Here is a 24,022-nt window from a genome sequence, read left to right on the forward strand (position 1 = left end):
CTTCCTGGTTGAACTCAGGGAACACCCTTGGAGTTAACAGCGCTCATACAGCTTTAAGCAGCTTAAACGTGGAATTATTATTATTTTTTTTCTGGTGGGGGTGAGGTTCAAGCAACACAAATTGAATTTTGAAATCAGTCTCAAGGAGCTAAAAGTCAAGGTGTCAGCAGGACTGGTTCCTCTTAAAGGCTGTATGGGGACAATCTGTTTCCTTGGCTTTTTCAGCTTCTAGAAGCAATCTTCATTCCTGGGCTCATGGTGTTGTTCCATCTTCAAACTTCATCACTCCAATCTCTGCTTCTGTCATCACACTGCCTTCCTATTCCTTTGACTTCTTGCTTCCCTCTTATAAGAATGCTGGTGATTACATTTATGTCCCATTGGATAACCCGGGATAATATCCCCAACTCAAGATCCTTATCTAATGTCTGCAGAGTCTCTTTTACAATATAAGGTAACATTCACAGGTTCTGGGAAGTAGGATGTGGATATTTTGGGGGAAGATTATTCAGCCTATCACAACCACGCATCATGTCCCCGTTTCCCCATTTCCCACTTTCCCAGTGTAGATTCTGTGAGGCCTCCATTGTAAACATGCTCAACACCCTTGTTCTTATTTCAGTTGTAAGCCTCATCCCTGGGTAACCCAACCCTTCACCGACTATGTGCCTGCATCCAAGCAGCTCAATGAGTCTGGAGAAAAATGCAGTTGTGCCAGCAGGTCCCACCTTACTTTTTTTTTTTTTTTTTACCCCAGATCTGAAGTAGGCCCTCAGCATTATGGCAGAGCTCTTGACATAGAACAGGGCATAGACAGACAAGGGAGAGATAGAATCATTCACTTTGAGATAATTAGTAAAATAGAAGGAAAAAAGGTAGGACAGTTTAGAGGGGATAAGACAATCCATGTGGATTAAAAATTAATCGTGAGGAACATTTGTCCTGACCGTGAAGAGTTCTTACGTGAAGTCCTGTTGGTGATGGAATTCTATAGCACAGAGAAAGTTGTGTGACCAACTCAGAACAAGGGACTCTTTCCGGGTCTGCCCAGAAGCCTGGGGAAAAGGTCATGTAAGTACAGGACTTACATTCTTATGGGGGAGATAGAAAATAAAATAAACACATAAAGATAAAAAATAATGCCAGTTGGAGAAAAATGCTGAAAAAAAATAAAACAAGGAAGAGGCTTGCCCATAGCAGGGATTGCTATTTTAGAAAGAGGATTTAGAGAGGACTTCTCTGAGGAGGTGGCATGTGAGCACAGGATGCAGTGAGGGAGTTCACAAAGAGATTGGCAGGCAAGGAGAAGAGGGACTGTAAAAACCCCTGAGGCAGGATTTGCTTGGTGAGGTTGAGGAATAGCATGGAAGTGAGTGTGGCAGGGAGGGAGTGGTGAATTTGGAGGGGTCTCCAGGGAAGGTCTTCTTGGAGGTCTTTGTCTGGCTGCTCCTCTGGTCAGGGAGACAGATGCCCCTCACCTCTCAACTAGAGAGCATGCTGCCTTGGAGTCATGCCCTGTTCTCTGTCCCGTCTGCTGGGAAGATCCCTTGGATGCCCTGGAGCCATACCTGATCCCAGCCTCCTGCATTCTCCATCATTCTGGAGTTATCTCCCTTCGGGCAAGTCATTGCTTCTCAAGATCTCAGCATCTGCACTGGACCAGGTCTACTTTTCTGTGCGAGTCAAAATGACACATCTCTTCTCAAGCCCCAAGATATGAGTCACCAGCACATGTCAGACTTTTTAGAGGATTTGCTTCTTTCTGTTATATCTGAAAAGAAATTTTGCTGTCTTCTCCATTGTCCAGTTTTGTTTACTTCTCATATTTTTTCCTTTGTTATATGATTCGCATTTTTGGCCTCTGGGATGAAGACAGACTCAAAAGTGTAGAAGGTGCTAGGGAGAGGTGAGAGGAGAGGTTGGATCTTGGAAGGACAAGTGAGAACATATGACTAAAGCAAGGGTAGAGAAACAAAATAGAGGCAAAGGAGGAGTCTGATCACCCCTGAGAAATCAACCTTTTCCACACCATTACTGCTAATGCCTTCTTCCTGATCCAGGGGCTAGAGTGGATGTCCTTGAATGTCCCCACCAGGGGAGGCTCAGCCTGGCATGCCTCCTGCAGCTGAAATGTCAAAGGGCTGGGGAGCTTATCTTTGAGGATGTGGAGGATGAGAAATGGGCCTTGGGGTTTTGCTTTTTGCTTGTTTGCTTGAACAATCTTCAAGGTTTTATTGATTTTATGTTGTTCTGAAGGTGATCATAGGAATTAGAACCGTAGCTCTATAAAGACAGACATTCTGGGGGCTCCTGGGTGACTCAGTCAGTTGAGCGTCTGACTCTTGATTCAGCTCAGGTCATGATCTTGGGGTTGTGGGATTGAGCCCCATGTTGGGCTCTGAGCTGAATGGAGAACTGTCAAAGGAATATTTTAAACTCCTGATCTAATTTCAAATCTTTTCCAATATTAAAATAATCCACAAATGATGAGGGGGCAACAAATGTTTGACACCATGACCTTGTCTGTTATGTCTTTTTGACACCTTTGGTGCCTTGTGACATAGGTGTATTTTTAATTTTTTGAGGAACCTACATACTGGCTTTTCCACAGTGACTGCACCAATTTACATTCCCACCAACAGTGCACAAAAGTTCCCTTTTCTCCACATCCTCGCCAACTCTTTTTGTCTCTTATCTTTTTGATACTAGCCATTTTAACAGCTGTGAAGTGATATCTCATTGTGGTTTTGATTTGCATTTCCCTAATGACAAGTGATGTTGAGCATTTTTTCATGTACCTGTTGGCCATTTTTAGATCTTCTTTGGAAAAATATCTATTCAAATCCTCTGCCATTTTTTTTTATTTGGATTGTTTTTGCTTTTGTTTTTAGTATTGAGTTGTATGAGTTCTTTATATATTTTGTATATTAACCCCTTATCAGATATATCAATTTGCAAATATTTTCCCCCATTTGGTAGGTTGCCTTTTCATTTTGTTGATGGTTTTCTTTCCTGTGGAGAAGATTTTCAGTTTGATGTAGTCCCACTTGCTTATTTTTGCTTTTCTTGCCTTTGTTGTTGGTGTCAAATCCAAAAAATCATCACCAAAACCAATGTCAAGGAGCTTCCTACCTTTTTTGTTCTAGACATTTTATGGTTTCACGTCTTACATCCAAGTCTTTAATCTATTTTGAGTTCATTTTTGTGTACGTGTAAGATAGTGGTCCGGCTTCATTCTTTTGCACGTTGCTGTCCAGTTTTCCCAAAACCATTTACTGAAAAATACTGTCCTTTCCGCATTGTACATTCTTGTCTTCTTTATTGTCAATTAGTTGACTATATATGCGTAGGTTTATTTCTGGACTCTATTCTGTTCCGTTGATCTGTGTATCTGTTCTAATGCCGACACTCTACCATTTTATTCTGATTACTATAGCTTTGTAATATAGTTTGAAATCAGGGCATGTGATGCTCCCAGCTTTGTTCTTCTCTCTCAACATTGCTTTGGCTGTTCAGTTTCTTTTGTGGTTCCATACAAATTTTAGGGTTGTTTGTTGTGTTTTTGTGAAAATGTTGTTGGAATTTTGATAGGAATTTCATTGAATCTATAGATTGCTTTGGGTAGTATAGACATTTTAGTAATACTAATTCTTCCCATCCATGAGCATGAATATCTATTTATTTGTGTCTTCGATTTCTTTCATCAATGTCTTATGGTTTCCAGTGTACAGGACTTTCATCTCCTGGTTAGATTTATTCCTAGGTATTTTATTCTTTTTGATATGATTATAAGTGGGATTTTTTCCTTAATTTCTCTTTGATAGTTTGTTACAGAAATGCAATGAGATGTCTGTATATTTGGGTCTCCGGTTTTAAATTTGGCCATTATGCTGGTCAAAATTGAAGGCTTAAAGATAAAACCCAGTATTAACAATAACAAGTATAACAAAAACAAAATGTAACTTTTTTGTTTTTGACAGATCTCATCACTTAAAAAGAGTGCAAAGAGTAGGCTTGCTGGGCAGGCCTGGGTTCAAGTCCTAATTCTGATACTTAACAACTGTATAACTTTGGGCATATGGTTACATTTCTTCGTACCAGAGTTTTTCTTGTGTGGATAGAAACACCCGGCTTATAAACGCGTGGATTAACTAATGGGATATATCCAGCCAGTTGCCTAACCTGTAGGGAAGGCCCGCTCCCTTCTTAACTTCCCTTCCTCCCTTCCTCTCTCTGCCTCTTCCTTCTGATTGTTTAAAGAGCTGTATGGCATTCCAAACATATTTATAAAGTAAAAATGTCCAAAAAGAATTTTAATAAAAATGTGGATATTTTCCTAAGGAAATGTGTCAGTGTTTATAGCAGGTGTCATATCAAACTCGAAGCAATGATAAGGAGAGGGAGGAGAAGAGAAGGAAGGAAAAGCCTAAATAATTTCCTCTCTCTCCTTCCCCCCCACTTTGTCTCTCCTTCTGTCTGTCTTTTTCTCTCAGAATATAAATTCCCAGAGGGTAAGTTTTCCAAACATATTTTTATATCAACACAAGTAATGTATTTCAGAAAAAAATAGATTTACAGCTAATCTTGAATTAGTTAAGTAAGCAAAAGTTTTTCAAGCTTCTGTATGGACAGCATTGTTGCAGGTACTGTGAGGTGATACAAACATGACTAAGAAAGGGTTTTCCTTGGGTGCCTGGGTGGCTCAGTTGGTTAAGCGACTGCCTTCGGCTCAGGTCATGATCCTGGAGTCCCGGGATCGAGTCCCGCATTGGGCTCCCTGCTCGGCTGGGAGTCCGCTTCTCCCTCTGACCCTCTTCCCTCTCGTGCTCTCTCTCTCTCATTCTCTCTCTCTCAAATAAATAAATAAAATCTTAAAAAAAAAAAAAGAAAGGGTTTTCCTTCCAAGGGGCTAATATTCTAGCTATATTCACATATAAGCTTATGGAAGTACAGTAACTATAATGCAGTGCAGACAGCCATGCATAAAAAGAGCATGCCTGAGAACCAAATAACCTAATTGTCCTTTCTACATGTGCTTGAGGTTTTTATATCTACAGAGGGTATGAGGATGTGGAGCAAAGTTGGCAGTTTTGACACCAGCCCTGGTCCAAGATGCCACCCTCTCTAGTCTGGGTTATTTCAGTAACCTCTTAACTGGCATGCCAACTCTGCCACAGTCTATCTTCAACACAACAGCCAGACTGATCCAGACCCACACACATCAGATCATGAAACTCTACCCGATGGCTTCCTGATTCACTGGGGAAAAGCCAATGTCTTATCCATGGTCCACAAGGGCATCCAGGATCCTGTCCCTGTTGTCAGTCTGTCCTCTCTCCTGCCGCTCTCTAGCGCTTGGCTCTCTCTCCTTTCTTTCTTTCTTTCCTTGTTTCTTTCTTTCTTTTTTTTCTTTCTTTCTTTCTTTCTTTCTTTCTTTCTTTCTTTCTTTCTTTCTTTCTTTCTTTCTTTCTTTCTTTTTCTTTTTCTTTCTTTCCTTCTTTCTTTCCTTCTTTCCTTCCTTCTTTCTTTCTTTCTTTCTTTCTTTCTTTCTTTCTTTCTTTCTTTCTTTCTTTCTTTCTTTCTTTCTTTCTTTCTTTCTTTCTTTCTTTCTTTCTTTCTTTCTTTCTTTCTTTCTTTCTTTCTTTCTTTCTTAGATTTTATTTATTAACTTGAAAGAGACAGTGAGAGCATAAGATGGGGGTAGGGTCAGAGGGAGAAACAGACTCCCCTCTGGGCAGGGAGCCCAGTGCGGGACTCAATCCCAGGACTCCGGGATCATGACCGGAGCTGAAGGCAGAGGCTCAGTGCACTGAGCCACCCAGGCGCCCCAGCATCCTCCAAAATAATGGGAATACTTCCGCCAGGGCTTTGGCAGGTGTTGTTTCTCCCAGACACCTGCTTGGCTCCTTCCCTCCCTTTCCTCGATCTTTATGCAAATATGGTCTTCCTTGATCACCTTATTTAGAAACTGCAATCTCTATCTCTCTGCTTTGCCTTGTCACTATCATACTGTAGAACTCTACCAGTTTGCTGGAGCTGCCATAACAAAGGACCACAGACTGGGGGGCTTACAAACAGAAATTTATTTTCTCACAGTCCTAGAAGCTGGAAGTAAGAGAGCAAGTGTCTGCAGGATTGGTTTCTTCTGAGGTCTCTCTCCTTGGCTTTAGATAGCTGCTGTCTCCCTGTGTCTTCACTTGGTCTTCCCTCTGTGTCTGTGTCCTCATCTCCTCTTCTTATGAAGACACCAGTCATATTGGTGTTGGGCTCAACTCAATGCCCTCATTTGGCCTTCATTACCTCTTTAAAGACCCATCTCCAAATACAGTCACATTCTGAGATATTGGGAGCAGACTTTAACATATAAATTTGGGTGGGGGGGACACAATTCAGCCCATAAAAATTACTTAAGTATTTGTTTTTATCTGTTTCTTAGTAAGTTCCAAGATGGCAGGGGTTATTGTCTGTTTTGTTTGTTGCCATGTACCCAGAACTCGGAAAAATGGCTGACCCATCACGGATGATTAATCAACACTTGAAATGAATAGGTAGTAAAGGAATAGACAAGAAGGCCAAAGGGATCTTTTAGTAGTTTGGATATGTCATGGCTGGGGGCAATGCACATTGCAAATTTAGAGAGCTGTCTTCAGTGAGGGTCAACTGGTCAGGGGGAGACAGATCTTAGCTTCTTCTCTGATCTTAGCTGATTCTTAGCTGGATAGTGCTGCATTTCTCCAACTGTGTCTTTGTTCCTGCCAACAACAGGTGTCCTCCCCAAGGGGCTGGGAAAGACTGTAGCTTTATCACTTGGCCACGTGAGCTTGGACCAGTTGCTTGCCTCTCTGAAAATCTGTTTCTTCATCTGCAAAATATGGTTAAGGATTCTTGTCTCACAGGAGTAATATGAGATATCTGTGAAAATGTCTGGCATTCACTGGTATTCACTCAAGCTAAAGTTTCTGACCCATGAAATTTCAAGTTCTACCCTTCTCAGAGCTCTACAGAGGTAACACTCCAGCCCTTAACCCTGCTTCCCCATCCTTAAGGTCTGTTCTCTGCCTTCCATATCCTTCTGCCTCAGCCCACTGACAGAAGAATTTGAAAAAGAAGCAATAGAAATGAGGGTGGTTTTTTTTTAATGGTTAGTAAATAGACAAATTATTATATTAGGGAAACAGTAATTTAATGCCCTAAAATGAAACTCATTTTTATAATTACTTCGAAGAGAAAAATTGCATAAAATACCACTTTAGCAACCAATAAAATCTTGTACAACCTTTGCTTTTTAAGATAGTAAACAGCTGCGTATTTTTTTTTTTAAGATTTTATTTATTTATTTCAGAGAGAGAGAGAATGAGAGACAGAAAGCACGAGGGGGAAGGGGGTCAGAGGGAGAAGCAGACTCCCCGCCGAGCAGGGAGCCCAATGTGGGACTCGATCCCGGGACTCCAGGATCATGACCTGAGCCGAAGGCAGTCGCTTAACCAACTGAGCCACCCAGGCGCCCCAACAGCTGTATATTAAAGACAGAGTTTAACTGATTTGTGGCATAGGCACATAAGTAGGATGGGTTTTCAAATAACACTGTTCATAAGTCATTTCTAGAAATGACTGCCTTAGATAAAATATCTATTGTGCTCATTATTATTAATTCTTTATGTAGCGTTAGTTTTAGTGCTGTGAAGAGGAAGGGCTGAAACAACATTTTTGGTTAAACTAAGCCTTTTAAATATTTTAAATATTTCAGTGAAATGATTCTTTTCCAAGCCAACTCTGGTTGTCCATTTTGCTTGAGAACAGACTTCAGATTCAAGCAAATTAATTGAGCTTAAGGCATTATATGTATAGGATGTCCTAAAATCTTAATGCAGTTTTAAGCTTTAATTACTGGAAAAGTGTATATGTTGCAAACAACAATAACAAATTATTTGAAAATGTTATTATTTCAATTATTTTACCTTTATGAATTTTGAATAATCAATTTTTTTTTAATTTTCTTTTTTGTTTTGGTCAATGTTTGCCATCTTCAGTTAGAGGGACAAAAATTAAAATTAGATGTGTATTTTTCTAAAAAACAAAAAATGTCAAAACTACCAAAAAAGTTTAAAAATTAAACTTTCAAATGTTTTTTGGTAAGTTTGTAACGTGTATACTTCTGCAAGTACTGATGTTTGAAACTGCCTTAAGACCTTTGGGGCACCCCTTGGAAAACACTCTGTATAGTAAGTGCTGTGAGGAATAAAAGTGAAAAAGATTTAATCAGAAGGGGAAATTTCCTCTCAAGAAAAAAATTCCCTTTTCCTCAGCTCAGTTGCTGCCGGCAGGGCACCAAAGACCAATCATCTAGAAAACTGTAAAGGCCTTTGAAGGGGTGAGGCAGGGTGTGTGTGGGGTGGGGAATTGGGATATGAGATTATATTACCGACATTTCCATCACTTAAATGACCTCTGGATCCAGTTTTCTCCTGCTGATGAAGTTGTTTCTCCATCCATTTGTCAGAGGCTTTTTTAAAAATTTTTTTATTGTTTTGTTAATCACCATACATTACATCATTAGTTTTTGACGTAGTGTTCCACGATTCATTGTTTGTGCATAACCCCCAGTGCTCCACGTAGAATGTGCCCTCTTTAATACCCATCACCAGGCTAACCCATCCCCCCAACCCCCTCCCCTCTAGAACCCTCAGTTTGTTTTTCAGAGTCCATTGTCTCTCATGGTGCGTCTCCCCCTCCGACTTACTCCCTTTCATTCTTCCCCTTCTGCTATCTTCTTCTTCTTCTTTTTTTTTTCTTAACATACATTGCATTATTTGTTTCAGAAGTACAGATCTGTGATTCAACAGTCTTGCACAATTCACAGCACTCACCATAGCACATACCCTCCCCAATGTCTATCACCCAGCCACCCCATCCCTCCCACCCCCCACCACTCCAGCAACCCTCAGTTTGTTTCCTGAGATTAAGAATTCCTCATATCAGTGAGGTCATATGATACATGTCTTTCTCTGATTGACTTATTTCACTCAGCATAACACCCTCCAGTTCCATCCACGTCGTTGCAAATGGCAAGATCTCATTCCTTTTGATGGCTGCATAATATTCCATTGTGTATATATACCACCTCTTCTTTATCCATTCATCTGTCGATGGACATCTTGGCTCTTTCCACAGTTTGGCTATTGTGGACATTGCTGCTATAAACATTGGGGTGCACGTACCCCTTCGGATTCCCACATTTGTATCTTTGTGGTAAATAACCAGCAGTGCAATTGCTGGATCATATGGTAGCTCTGTCAGAGGCTTTTAATGCTGCCCTTATCATTTATAAAAGCTGAAAGAATGGTTCACGAGAGGTGCTGTGGTATCTTTCGAGGGATCTTCTACAACCGATAACCTACTCTTGTGAGATAATCTATGTATTAGCTAAGTGGGTGAGCTATGAAGCCATAAGACTTGGGCTCAAATCCTGTCTCCACCTATGTCTGGATATGTGACCATAGGCAAGTTACAAAACCTCTATAAGACTCAGGTTGCCCACTGGTACAAAGGAGATGATGAGAGACACCTGGGTGGCTCAGTTGGTTAAGTGTCTGCCTTCAGCTCGGGTCATGATCCCAGGGTCCTGGGATTGAGCCCTGTGTCATTGGCTCCCTGCTGAGCAGGGAGCTTGCTTCTCCCTCTCCCACTCCCTCTGCCCCTCCCTCCTGCTTGTGCTCTCTTTCTCTCACTTTGCTCTCTCTATCAATAGATAAATAAAATCTTTTAAAAAAAGGGGGGATAATGATTTTAATAATACATGCCCCAGAGGTCTCCTGTATGGATCAAATGAAATAATGCATGTGAAGGGCTTCTATGGTGCCTGGTATATAGGAAGTATTCAATACATGTTGCTGACTGTTAGTGTCACTCTGATTACAGTGGTCCAAACCCTGTCCCTGCTCCCATCATAAAGGGAATCAGGTTTCCCCACTTGAGGTTGGCAAAAGGAGAAGACTGCTCCTTTGTTTTGCAAAATGCCTAATTGAAAGGCAAGGTTCTCAGTGTCAAGACAAAGGAAGCTAAAGGGCTGTAAGTAAAAAGTAAAGTATTTCTTCCTGAGGATGTATAGAGTTTTCCATGCAAAATAATTTGGGGTTCTCTTGGGATAGACCTTAGAAAGGTCTGGAGAAGTGCAGGGAGGCTGGGAAGAGGAAAGATGCTATAAAGGACTCGTAGAGAGGGCTGGCCCAAGATGCAAAATGGGAATCTTCAGGAGAGAGAAAGCTGCTTTGCTCAGACTCCCTTTAACAGGCAAATGGACCCCAGAACAACAGCATGTAATCTAACTTTTTGTTGTGCTTCTGATCGTAACCACTACACCACAGGGCCTCCCTCTGCTGGAAATCTTTCTTCAGGCCTTCCCAGATGGGCTCCCACTTGAAATGAATCTTTACTTCCTATACTCTACTACTGCACTGTATTTGCATCTCATGCAACAATTATTTAGTCATTCAGTGAACATGCATTGCATAATTTGTGTGCCAGGCTCTAGCCAGTTATTTAAGGCAGAGTGTCAAAATCTGAATGTATTTCTTTGTTTCCAATAACATGTCTCTCAATAATATTACCAGCCCCTGAAGGCAGAATTCATCATTATTCACCATTGTATGACTTACATTGCCTAGTAATAATGCATTGAACATAGTCAGTCCTCAATAGATGTTTGCTGAATTGAATGGAATTAAATAAGAGAGGTGAAATATTTAGAAGAGTCTTGATTGATGATTTCAACTGGTAGAGATTCCAGGCAGAGAAAATGGACTCCACAAAATCACTTAGGAAAATGCATGGTGTGTGCTACCAATAGTGAGAAGTTCTTATTCTCTATAGCTAAGGGAGTGGTGGAGGATGATGCAGAAAAGGGAGGTTGAGGCCATACTGTAGAGCCAAAACAAATATTTTATACTTAATTTTTCATTCAATGGGAAGCCATCGATTGTTCTTCAGCAAATGTGAGGAATAACTAAACCCGTGATTTAGGAAGCAGACTTTGGCCACGGTGTGTAAGAGTGTTAGGGCAGAAGAGCTAAAGGGAAATAGGCCAAGAATCACACTAATTAGTTCGTCTAAGCAAAGATGTTAAAAACTTCAATTAGATTGTCGAGAGAAATGGAAATAGATACAAAGACAGAGGAAACTTTGGTAAAGTACAGGTCTTAGCAGGAAAGTAGATGCGAAGGTTGGGAGGTGGGAGAGAGAAGGCAAAGAAAAGGAGGAATCAGGGATGGTTTGGGAATCCAGGCCTGTGGATGAGAAAAATGTGGTGCCATTAACAAAAACAGTGCAAAAAGAGGCATTGGTTTATTTAGGAAAGAAATGGAGAAATGTAAGGGTTTCTTTGTTTATACGTTTACTTAATTTATTTATGTATTTAAGGATGAAGGTCCTTGGATATTATAGGGATGGGAAAAAACAGAAAAGAGAGATTTTTGAGATGCAGGGGGAGAAAGAGTCATGATTTTAGAGGCAGGAGTGGTGAACTCAAGACCATAAAAGAAAGCATCAGCCTTGGCAAGGACAGATGCTTCAAGGACTGAAACGAAGTAACAATGAAAGAAAAGGAGGTGAAGTCAGAGAACTACTCAGGCTCATGGAGAAGCTTACGTTGCAGAACCCGTGATCAGCAAGGTGGTCTGACAAGGGTGAAGGGGCCAAGGTGGGGGGAGAGGATTTGAGGGAAAGAGAAGTGTAAGAAAAAAGCCCGATTGCCACCACAGAGCATGCTCACCATAACTACTTAGCCACTGAGTGGATAGGAAAGTCAGGCAGACAGAGCAAGTGAGGAAAGGTGAGGAGCCAATGACTTGATAAATCCCAAAATGGAAAAGCAACTCCTGAACAGAAGGGAATTGTGCTCCATCATGCTCCCTCCACACCTCCCTGCATCTGAGCGGACTTCCTCCTCCCCAAGTACTTTCTTCTTCAATCTTGTCACCTTCAGACTTTAAACAACTTGAACCCCTCTGGGCCGGGAGAAAGTATGCTGTTGGAGCCAATTAGAATCCTAGGACTTCGGTAGTCGAAAGAACCACAAATGATCGCTTAGTCCATCTTTATCATTTTGCACATCAGGAAGCTTAAACAAACCCAAACAGACACAGAGCAGGGCAGTACCTTGTCCAAATTTGCACAGCTGGCTAATGCCGGACCAAGATCAGGCGTCACATTGCCTGTTGTAACTTTCTTGACACTACATTGTATTTTATCAGAGGAAGCATTTTTTTTTTTATCTGTTCTAACCCCAAGTTCTAATGTGTCTATGAAGAAATATTATACTTTCCCACCTTTCTGTAATTAGAGTAGTTTATGAAAGATTATCCTCTCAAAAGGGGACTGGAGAAAGGGAGTTGATTTATTGAGTACATACTAAAGGATAGGCACTGTGCTAGGGATTTTACATATCTTAATCCATTTATTTCCTCATATCACCACTAGTTATGTCTTACAAATGGAGAAGCTCAAAAAGATTAAGGTACTTTCTCATACCTACCCAATTAATAAATGGTATAACAGAGATTTGATCTCATATCTGGTGGCTCCTCAAACCCATTGTTTTTTGATTAAACTATTAAATATTAAATATAAAAATATAAATATATTTTATAAATATATATGATATCTAAAATTATATAATAATATATTTATAAATATATGAATATAAAAATTAAATGTAAAACTATAAAACTTTCTTATCAACTCTCACATGAAGTGAAAAATTATTTAGGGCCCTGGGTGAAAAACCTTATGGCAAAATGAAAACATTATAGGTGTGGACTCTTAAAGTGCATGGATGATGGGCAATTCTAGGTGAGCCCCATTTTTTCCCAGTGCCCACGTTCTCTCCTTCAGGGAAATGAACTAATTTAATCACCTCCCTGTTCTTGGGAGTGAGACCAAGGTGTCAGACCCTCAAAGGATTGTCTCTTTTATTTTTCAAATCATCCCTCTCTTATCATTCAAGAGAGAAGGAAGCTTCTGGAACTGTGCCTGCTTTGCAAGTCTATTCCCATTTGATCTTATCCAAGAGTGCCTTCTTTGTAGAATGTCACCATGGAGACTTGATCAAACTTCATGCTCCTGCACTTAATCTTGCAATCTGTTGCTGAATGGCTTATATTCCTTCTTAGGCCAAAGAACGGCAAGCTCATAAATGAATTTTTGAAGAAAACAGAGCTGCGGACAAAATGTTTAACCCACGTGTGGGACGTGGCACTTTGGTAATATACAAGATTAAATCTACTGTTGCGTCACACAATGCAGGATGTTTAAATTAAGGCTTGGAAAAAGAAAATGTACCATCAGGTGTGTTAACTTTTCTGCTGCTTGTCAAATTTTCCAAGTTTGTTTCACTCAACCAATATTTACTGAGTTAGTTAAATATCTTGACTCTTGGCTACGGAGATATGAAGAGGATTAAGATACAGACTTTGGCTCCAAAGAGCTCAAAATTTGGCTAGGGACATGGAGAGGTAAACGAACTATAGTATCATGTCATACATGTTGTAACAGAGCCATCTGGGAAAAAATGAGAGGCAGGAACAACTAAGTCTTTCCAAATGAGGGTAGAGAAGGTGAAGAGAGGACATCACAGAAGGCTTCTTAGATGAAGTACCACTTGAGGTTGGTCTTAAAGGGTGGATTCATAGGAATTCCAAAGCAGAGGAGGGAAAATAAAAAGAAAACAAGACCTAAAAGAGGTCTGGAAGAATCACAGGGACGAGGTAGTCAAGAAACACAGTGATCTAATGGGGTTACTATGTAGACCTTGGGGTCTGTAGGGCTTGGCAGCAATGGGGATAGAACACTGAGCTGGATATAGGAAGTAAAGGCTCTGTGTGTCATATTTGTGATGTTTACTCAACCTTGTGTCAGCGGCGAGGGTTGAATCATCATAAGCAGAGTTCAGAATATGAAGGTTTTTTTAGAACTTTGAACTTCAAATTGGGAATAATGAGGGTTCCTTGTTGGGCTTTTGGTAAGGGAATGACAGGATCAGACTTGGGTTGTAAGAAGCTCATTTTCCTTAGGGTGAGAAGAAGAGATTTATTGCAGAACTGAGAGGTCCAGGCAAAACCGGAGGCAAGGATGTCAATCCTGAGGTTTGTGTATAGGTAAGAGGCAGAAGGGATATATAGGAGGAGCAAGGGGAAAATTTGGCATAGAATCAGATCAGAATTGATTGAGATAGAATTAGCAGGTCTTAGTAAAGTTTGAATAGCAGGGGTGAAGGAAAACTAAGATCTAGTCAATGGGAAGGTTTTTCAGAAGACACACGTGACCATTCTGCTTGCCAGAAACAGGAGTCTGGTGCACACTTAGGAGCACTGGAGGCTGGGAAAGGTAGTCTTTTATTCCGGGCAGCTGCCCGAGAGTTGAAATAGGTGTGCACCTGTAATGGGGGTACAATAACAACCTTTACTACCCACACCCACTGTACTATTTCCCCTCCCTGAGACCGTGAACTCAAAAACAGGATCACTTCTTATTATTGTTTGTGCAGTATCCCGACACATAATAGATACTTGATACATGTTGCAATGAAAGAGTCTTGCTGTTGCTTAGACAAGTTTCATGCTCTTCTGCCTTCTGAGTTTGGCTTCAGCTGATTCTTCTACCTTCTGCATGCTCATATCTATTCCTGTCAATTCCTGCCGTTCCATCACAAGGATCAGCTCAGGATGTTGGCCATAAAGCAGTCACAACTCAGAATGTGGACAATGCTATTTTCATTATAAAAACTGAGTACTCACATTTTTGAAAATTGAAAATTTATTAGAACTGTCCAAAGTGTGCAGGATAAATAAAAGTATAAAGCAAAACCGAAGGCAAGATGGTAACTTTGGTGATTTCTCCAGTGTTCAAATATGTAATAAGGATTTAGTTAGAAAGGCAAAGAAAATGGACAAATTGGAAGACTGAATAAGCAGCGTGTCTGGAAATGCATTAAGGGAGAGAAAGGAATCAACGATGATTTTGAAACTAGAAGACTAGGAGAAATGTATAGCACTGGCAGAAATTTTAAAAAAGCCCAAAGCTGGAATGTGTGTAAGGAGATGGGGGCTGGAGAGTGATATAATGGCAAAGATATGACAAAGCTAATCCTTATGGATTCTTGGATTTCCCTCCTTTCCCAGAAAATAAACATGTCTAAGTGACCATACTGAAAATGTGGCAATGAGTTAATCACTAGTTGAAGAATTTTTACAGAGTGAAATAAAAGCATTTCTATATTTTAATTCAAAGTAATAAAGTTTCACACCCTGATAGATTCAAATTATTCATAATCCATTTATGACTCATATAGAGGGACATTTACTTAAGTGTTAGTAGTAAACAGGATTGAGGGAATTTTTCATCCCTCAAAATGGATCAGTTTCAACCTGATGTGATCAATACTACGTCAGGAAATGATAAAATTCCCAAGTGGTGAAAACACAATTCAAACTTCTTTTGGGTATTATGAAGAGAGATAGTTAAGAAAGGACTCCTCGTGCCTGCATAGTAACCCAAATTCTAAACTTGAAATTTGCTAACTTCATGGAGCACATCAATCAGATCCAACTTCGAGTAGGTTTGGTTGTAAGGAGTTAAATGCACAGCTAACAGACCACTGTTTTCACCCTCCACCCTCCCCTTTTTTTACACCTATGTAAGTTCTTTTTAAAAAACATGACGATATTGACCAGTCATTTGAATTTTTTAAAGAAATAATTGGAACTGTTATATATGGAGACCCAATAAATAACCCTCACTCTTGAACTCCTGGAAGTAGCTAGAGACATTCAAGTCCAAATATTATGGTCTGCCCAAAGCTACATATTTAGAGATAATATTTTTCAGAACTTCTTTGGATTTCACCGGAGGTTATATATTATGGCTTTTCCTGCCTCCAATATTTAAGGATAATCCTTTTCTTTACTAATAGATGTTTGAAATAAGAGATTGGAAGGAATCTTCATATTTTTTATCATCTTCGAAGTATGCACAGAACAAAGGCCAAAGCCCAATATATTCAGAAAATGAAGAGTTCACACTCGTATTTTATAGAAGGTTATCTTCAGGAGTACTGGGTAGTGAGTCTTGAAGCTGGTAATGGAGAAAGTGTGTTTATATGGAAATAGAAGGGTCTAGGAAAGTTAGACTAAGCCCAGTATCACCCGGGCTCACAAATGACTGGTGGGCTGACATGGTGAAAGTGGTAATTTCAATATAGCACACTGTGAACTGTCAGTAGCTAGATGATGGACACCACTGTCCCAGACATGGTGGTCATGGTCAGGGGACTGACTCCCTGCAGGTGAAACAAGGAAAAAGATGCCAGGTCCTAGTTCACATTCAGAAATGTAAGAGATGTCAACCAGCCAAGATAATGTTCTGGTTGTTCTTACTTCTGAAGCAGCGTGCTAACTTCCTTTCTACCCACCCACAACCCACAAAGACATTTGAAACTCAACTCAAAAATTTTAACGCTTTTTGGGGGAAAGAATTTTTTTTTTAATCTCTGTGATAATCGGATTCAAAACACTGGATCCTTAATTAGGAAGATGCACCTGCCTACACATTTCAAGGATTTCCAAGGCCTCTCAAAGACCACCCACGGACCCAACTCCGCGGACTCTGAGTTTGGAACTCTTACTCTGGACTTCCTTAACTGCATTCATTAGCCTAAAAGTTTTCAAACTTTGCTCCATATTAAAAATCACCCGGACAACCTTTAAAAACCCCAATACTCGGGCCACACCCCATTTTCGATCAAATCAGAATTTCTGGGGTGGGACCATACATACATGCATATGTTTTCAACTCTCTAGGTTATTCTAAAGCGCAGCCAGGTTTGAGAACCAAGTCACCGGTATATTTTTGGCACGCGGTTGATCTAAGTGTTCCATGGTCATCGCTGTTTTTAATCACTGCCGTCAAAAACAGCAGAACGGCGCCTGTCGCAGAAATAATTTACTTAGAATCATTTTAGAAAAAAATAAGTAAATTTGGGTCAGGGGTGTGCATACCTCCGCAGCGATTTCTCTGGGTCAATAAGCTGCTGTAATTTCTTCAGCCAACGCCAAGGGGCACCCTCTCCCTCCTCGCTCTACTTGGAACGCCTTCCCAGTTCCGATAGCACAAAGAGCCCGGCCTCCTCCCGGGTGACATCACAAAGGGCCGATTTCCCCGCCCCTTCGGCGCCACCACGTGTGTCCCCGAGCCCGGCGGCCACCCGACTCAGTCCCTCGCCGGCCGGTCTGGGCAGCGGTGGAGGGTGGTTGGCAGTGGCTGGAGGCTTCGCTATGGGAAGTTGTTCCTTTGCTCTCTCGCGCCCAGCCCTTCTCCCTGGTTCTCCGCAGCCGCTGTCGGAGGAGAGCACAGGGAGGCGCGGGCTGCAGCAGCCGCTGCCTCTCCCCGCCCGGGCGGCCGCGCCGCTGGGCAGGTGCTGAGCGCCCCCGGAGCCTCCCTCGCCGCCTCCCTCCTTGCCCGGCTGCCCGGCTGCCGCAGTGCACATGGGGTGTTGGAGGTAGATGGGCTCCCGGCCCGGGAGGCGGCGGTGGATGCGGCGCTGGGCAGAAGCAGCCGCCGACTCCAGCTGCCTGGGGGCCACGCGCCCCAGGCGCCCCTGCGAGCCCCGGGCTCAGCCATGGGGACCTCAGCGAGCAGCAGCACCGCCCTCGCCTCCTGCAGCCGCGTCGCGGGAGCTACGATGATCGCGGGCTCCCTTCTCCTGGTGAGCGCTCTAGGGGACCGGGGGCGGCGGCCGCGCCAGAGCCGAAGGCGTCGCTCGCCGGGAGCGGGGCTGGTCCCCGGGCCGGGGCTGCGGGGAGGCGCGGGGTCGACCGGGCTGGGTGGGGAGGGAGGGGGGCTTGCAAGCAGGGGAAGGTACCCGGGTCGTTTGGGGGAGCCACCAGGCTCAGCCGGGACTCTGGAACCAAGGCGAACTGTTTACCTCGCAGTCTGGCTGCGCTGGAGGAGGCGCTAGAGGTGGCCACCCGGCTTCCTGCGCATTTCAGGGCTTTCCCCCCTACTCGGACCCCTGGTGCCCCGACCCCTCTCCGCACACGCCCCCGCCCCCCCGCCCCTCCCAGCCACCGGCCACTGCCCACTCCGCGTGGTGACGGGCCGGAGCTGCGGTGCGGGGCGGCGAGGGCTGGCGGCGGCCGCCGCTTTGTTGCAGCTGCAGTGTCATGTCGGGATGCTACCGCAGTGGGAGAGTGGTACCGGTGCGCGCCGGACGCTGGAGACCCGGGTGCGTCCGCGCTGTGCATTCCCAAGCAGGGCGCAAAGCCCCTCCCCCACCTCGCCTCCTTGGCTCGGGTGGGTCCCGGTTTCTGCACGCCAAAAAAAAGAACCCTTAGTTAGACCCACTCTCAGGCGCCTCCAAAGCGCCGGCTCCCAGCCAGCCAGCACGCTGGTACTTGAGTGGGGGAGGGGGAGAGGGATCTACATAAAGGAAGATGAATTTCTCCAGTCTTTCCTAACCCTCGTTTACCTGTGGCCAGGCAGGTGACCCTGCAAAGTGGAGCAGGTTCCTTCTTCAGCACCCAAGCTGCATTCAGCTCCAAGGCGTGTCCTATACCTCCTCCCCCCCCCCCCCCCCCCCGCCCCTTACCTGGTCAAAGCCTGAAACCATCCTTGACCCAAAACTTATCCCCAACTTCCCACAGATCGTTTCCCCTTTCCAAAAGTTAAAGGGGAGGGGCCGCGTTACGTGGAAGAAAATTTATTTGAGATCAAACCCTTGAGCCACCATAAGCTTCCCAGGCCTATCTTTTTGTCTTTTCAGGGAAGACAGAGATTCTTAGCTGAAACCCAAACAAAAACAAAACACAAGAGCCTATTTTCACGGCAGGGCTGTGTAAGGGAAAGGCAGGCTTGCTGTCTCCTTCCCAAAAAGGGCTTAATGCCTGGTCAGCCAAGATCTCTTAGATCCCAGGGCATTGCAGTTGCTATGGCCTGGGAATTCATCCTACAGACGCTCTGGTTCCCTGTGTGAGTGTGTTTTAAGGGGGAAAGAGAGACTAAAGAAAACTTTGGTGCTGTTAGCATTTATAATGAGGCAAGTCCCTGTCTCCTTCCCAGAGAGTCTTTTCTGCCCATTTATAGTAATGGCAAAGTCAAGATCTATACCCTCCAAACAAGTGTGGAGGCTGCTGAGCAGTAAGGAGGGAGTCTCTTCCAGTAGTGAACCTGGATTGACAGTGTTGGTGTGTAGAGAAACCCATTTTCAGTCCATGGAACACTGACTCTAACATCAGTGGAGTTAAATCAATCCTTGAGTTTCCTCCTTCCATCTACTACTCTACCCTCCCCCCCATGCCTGTCCGCTCCCTCCAACATATCTGATTATTACATGCCCCACAGAGTCCATTCCTAGATTAAATCTTAAGTCAGTGTGATATTTCATTCATTTTACAATTGAACATGAGATAGATAGGTGTTTCAAAGTAAGGTCTCCTTGTAGTGAAAGGGTAGGTTGCTTTAACCAACTGAGAAAGAGCTCAGTTCCTTTTCTTAAATCACTAAACTCAGTTTATCTAAAAATTGTGCACTAGATTTACAACTAAAGACCTGAGAATTGAAGTTTGGCTGTCTTTAAAAAAAATGAAATTTGTAATGGAGCTTAGAAGCAATCTCATGTTGTTAACTAAATAAGAGTCCTTCTTTTCCTGGTAACTAATAGAAAGGCTCTATTTCGGTCCATGGAATGGCTTGGGGTTGACCCTGTTGCCCTGAAGGGTGCCGGAGAGGGTGTAACAGGGATCACCAGGGATTTTACTGTAACCCCGAACCAGGGTGGGGAAGGCAATGTCTTTTCTTTTTTTCTATCCCCAGTCTGCAAGCTCCAGCCCTCAGGATAGACATTGCCCATGTATAAAGTGATGCTCTTATATTAGTATAAGGATTATTTACCCCATTGGGATTCTTAGCCATGTGAAAATGACAGACACCAGGCACCGGAGCCCAGCTAAGCATGGCAGGTGCTCAGAACACTACGGGTGGGGCGGGAGGGGGTGTGTGTGTGGGAAGTGGGGAACTTAGTGCCTTACCCATATATTACAGTTAGATTAAAAAAGAATAAATTCATTAAAATGTCCTGTTTATTATGGCTTTCAGTTACTCTCATTTTTCAAGTATCTTCCTTTTTGTAACAATATTTGTTATTGTCATCATTTTTGGCACTTTTTTTTTTCCATATGATGACTGGCTAACTGTATGAAAGAGAACTTTCATATGGCTTTAATAAGCTTAAAAAATACGATACCTAACATATAGTGTCATATATATATAAATTTATATTATATATTATATATATTTATATATACTTACATATATAAATTTAATTTAATATATATAAATTTATATATATATATATATAAATTACTATGTGTCAGATGCTTTATATACAGTATCTCATTTACTCCCAACATCTCTATGAAGCAGGAAGGTGTTATCTCCATTTTACAGATGAGAAGATGTAGGCTGGGCAAACTTCATTTGTTTGTTCCTAGACACACAGCTCGCCACTGATGGTGCTCAGGCCAGGAGCTGGGAGCACCTGACTCCTCAGCTCATGCCCTTGCTCCCTCCCGTGCCACAGTACCTATTTCACAACTCCAAATTGCTAGACGATGAAATGTAGCAACAGTGAAGGCTCACTGGAGCAAAGTTGAGGCTGGTGGTTTGGTTTGTTGCAGAATATTAGAATTACATGCCTGCCTTTGGAAGAAAGTGTTCTTGCTCCTTGTACTTCTGATTCTGATGAGTTGGGGTGTCTGCATGATACTGGGAAGTAAACCACAAACGGAAAGATAAAATGTTATGTGTTCCAGGCCAAAAGTCTGGAGGGAAGATAAGGGAAGCCTTTAAGTTTGTGCCAGTGTTAAGAAATGCCCTAGAAGGGCTAGTCCAGCACGACAGGACACTCTCAGAGATGTCTCTTGCCCTCAGGGAGCTTGGTTTGCCTGGGCCCAGAGTGGTGGCAATGAGGCAGTCAGAAGAGAAGGGAACCATGATGGATAAGGTTCCATGTTCGAAAACCCACACGAAACACCCACTCTGAGAGGGCCACTGTACTAGGCAGTGGGAACCCAGGGATGAATTAGGGTTTCGATCTTGCCCCACAGGCACAGTTTTTATGCTACGTAAAACATACCTGGCTATCAGTAGTGACAGTTGGGTTTCATGAGCAGACATGGAATCAGTGGATGAATGTATTCAAAATAATACACAAAATGTGGTTGATGTTAAAATCTTTAAAGTACTTAAAGTAACTTTGGGCTGGTATAGTCAGTATGAAAGCCAGCAGAAGAAAAACCTTCCCGATTCTCAGAATAACATGCGTCGGTAGGGAAAGCCACTTATAATCAGAATAGGGAGGGCAGACATGTCCTGGAATGCAGGATTTCTGACTTACCGCATGAATCTCTGATCCGTGTTGTCAAATGTATAGTAGAGGATCAAGCTTTCTCTATCTGAACTATTTCTAAAGGCATATGGCTGAATCTGCCTTTAGGTTCAGCCCAAAACAAACAGACGGACCTCCAGTATAAATAAAATACGCAAGGAAAAAAAAAATCCTTGTGATGGAATGTATACTATACTACATTACATTGAGGAAAAAACCCGAGACTAAATAGACGTAGATCCACCAACGAGTTAAAGGACATATTTTAGTGTGGCCATATTTTCACAAAGACCACCAAGCTGGTTGTGGTTAATGCCCTGTTTTCCAGGACAGGTTGCAGAAGGCGCCTTCTCCAGGTGCGCCTGATTGGATAGAGGCGAGGAGGCGTGGCCTAAGTAACAGGTGGTCTATGTATTCTGTCCATTCGTAGATCAGAATGTGGAGACATCACACTTGAACTGTACCTTTGACTCCATCTGTGAAGATGAGGGGTAAAGCTTCTTTGGTGACTCTGTAGACAAGCTGCAAATTGGTTTTGTACTCCGCCGGCCCTTTATAAAGCATGCTCGGCTTAAGGAAACTTGATTGGTTGATTGACGGATTGGTGCTGGGAAATGGTCAGATGCATCGCCGGCTATTCAGGAGCCAGTATGAACTGAGTGACTTTTTACTGCATAAGCGGCAGTGTCTCTTTTCCAGTAAGCGCTAAACGCGGTTGGCCTTCTTCCCTCAAACACGTCTGGCAAATTCTGGGGAGGCCGGGTCACCGGCAACTTCCTGGAAAACTCGGATGCTTGCTCTTCTGTGACAGGGGGAGTCCAGGGTATGTCATCGCCTTTGGGCATGTGCCCGATGACCATTTGAAGCTGATTCGGTCTGGACCATCAGGCGCAGATATGTGTATTTGATGGAATGAAAACAGAAGCCTTAATAGGAGTTGACTTGTTCCCCCAAATTGAATCCTCGTTTAGGGTGAGGACACTGGGCTTTGTTGCCGTTAGGATAGTGGCTATTGAGCTTTGATTTTTTTTTTTTAAGAATGGGGGTGGGCAAATCATGAATAAATACGGGCCTTGTCCCAGTGTTTGTATTTGTCAAATACCAAAAAATAAACAAGAATCCTAAATTGGCTTGTATGCTGCCATCTGGCTTTCCTACCAGCTCCCATTTCCAGCCCAAGTCCAGGGGCCGGGCCGAGGTTATAACCAGCAAGGCACCTGGCAGATGTCAGGGAGTGTGTGCTCACCTTGGCTGCAGAGAGGTGCGGTGCGGTGGTATTCAGGCTGTTGATTCAAAGCTGATATTGAGGCTGTTGACCTCATTCTTCTCAAGAGATGGAAAGTCCGCCAGGAATGGTTCATTCTTTCTGGGTTCTGGCTATCTGGATTTTTCCCCCCAGAGATGTCAGCACATGGCCTTGTAGAGACAGATGCTTGCAGTGGTGAGAAAGTTTGCTCAGAGGGACCTCAGGCTGGGTGGGGCTGGGCCTGGTGAGGTGAGGAGTCAGGGTACTGAGCTATATGTAGCCCCATCTCCTCTTTAGAAGATTGGAAAATTATGCCTAAGGCTTTGTTCTAAAGAACAAAATCAAAACAACAAAAAAGGAGAGGGGGCTCCGTAAGCGAAGTCCTAGCAAAGGCTCATTCTCTGATCTTTACACAGTTTTCCCGTTGCTCTTCTGCCACCACAAGGGCTTGGCGGATCAGCTGCTTGGAACTGTATGCAGATCTGTTTTGGGAGAAGAAACATGAGTTTAATGGATTTAGGAGGGAAGAGAGGAGTGAGTCCGTTCGTCCTGGCATCACATGAGAGCCTCTGTGGATTCAAGAGGGCTTCAGTACTGAGAGCTCAGAGGGGAGGAATATTAATGGCTGTTAATTTTAATCATTTATATTGAATTACTAAGCTCCTATTTACTGAGCTCCTCCTTACCACTGACATTGTGTTGAATGCCTTCTACAAATGATCTCAGTAAATCTTTCAAGTCCATGATGTAGTAGCCTTCGCCCCATTTTATAGATGAGGATTTTGAGGTGTAAGAGAAGTTAGGGTCGAGCAATTGGCAGCTTCCCGAGAGAGGATTCATTCACACATCTAGGTCCGAGTGGCTTGATAACACACTGCTTTTTTTCTGCCAAGTTGTGGGTGGGGGACAGATAACCTCAATTTACTGGAATTTTGTTTTTTATTTATTTATTTTTTAAGATTTTATTTGTGTATTTGAGAGAGAGAGAGAGCGAGCACAAGAGGCGGGGAGGAGCAGAGGGAGAGGGAGAAGCAGACGCAGGGAGCCCGATGTGGGGCTCCATCCCCGGGGCTCAGGAATCATGACCTGAGCCCAAGGCAGATGCTTAACTGACTGAGCCACCCAGGCGCCCCTGGAATTTTGTTTCTTAATGTTAAGGGAATGGTTTTACCTGAGAGCTGAACATTCCCTTTTCCCCTGGGAAGCAGGTCGGCTCCACGATGGCGCTTGGAAGTTTAGCTGGAGGAGCCGATTATAAAGTGAGAGCAACCTGTGTGTGTGGATTGAAAGCCGAGGGTGTGGAGGCCCTGGCAAGCACTTTCCTATGGTGTGCCTCTGACGGA

The 24,022-nt window shown here is 43.1% G+C and overlaps 1 protein-coding gene across 1 annotated transcript in view; it reads left to right on the top strand.

The window, feature by feature from the left end:
* Positions 1-17,225: 17,225 nt before the first annotated feature.
* The window catches only part of TNFRSF21 (TNF receptor superfamily member 21), a 67,597-nt gene continuing 60,800 nt past the window's right edge, over positions 17,226-24,022 (top strand). Inside the window, exon 1 of the mRNA XM_027600980.2 lies at positions 17,226-17,755. Coding sequence (XP_027456781.1) covers positions 17,669-17,755 — 87 coding nt within the window. The 5' untranslated portion in view covers positions 17,226-17,668. The remainder of the gene's footprint in view (positions 17,756-24,022) is intronic.

This window comes from Zalophus californianus, chromosome 7 (assembly GCF_009762305.2).
Source record: "Zalophus californianus isolate mZalCal1 chromosome 7, mZalCal1.pri.v2, whole genome shotgun sequence".
Classification (NCBI taxonomy): Eukaryota; Metazoa; Chordata; class Mammalia; order Carnivora; family Otariidae; genus Zalophus; species Zalophus californianus.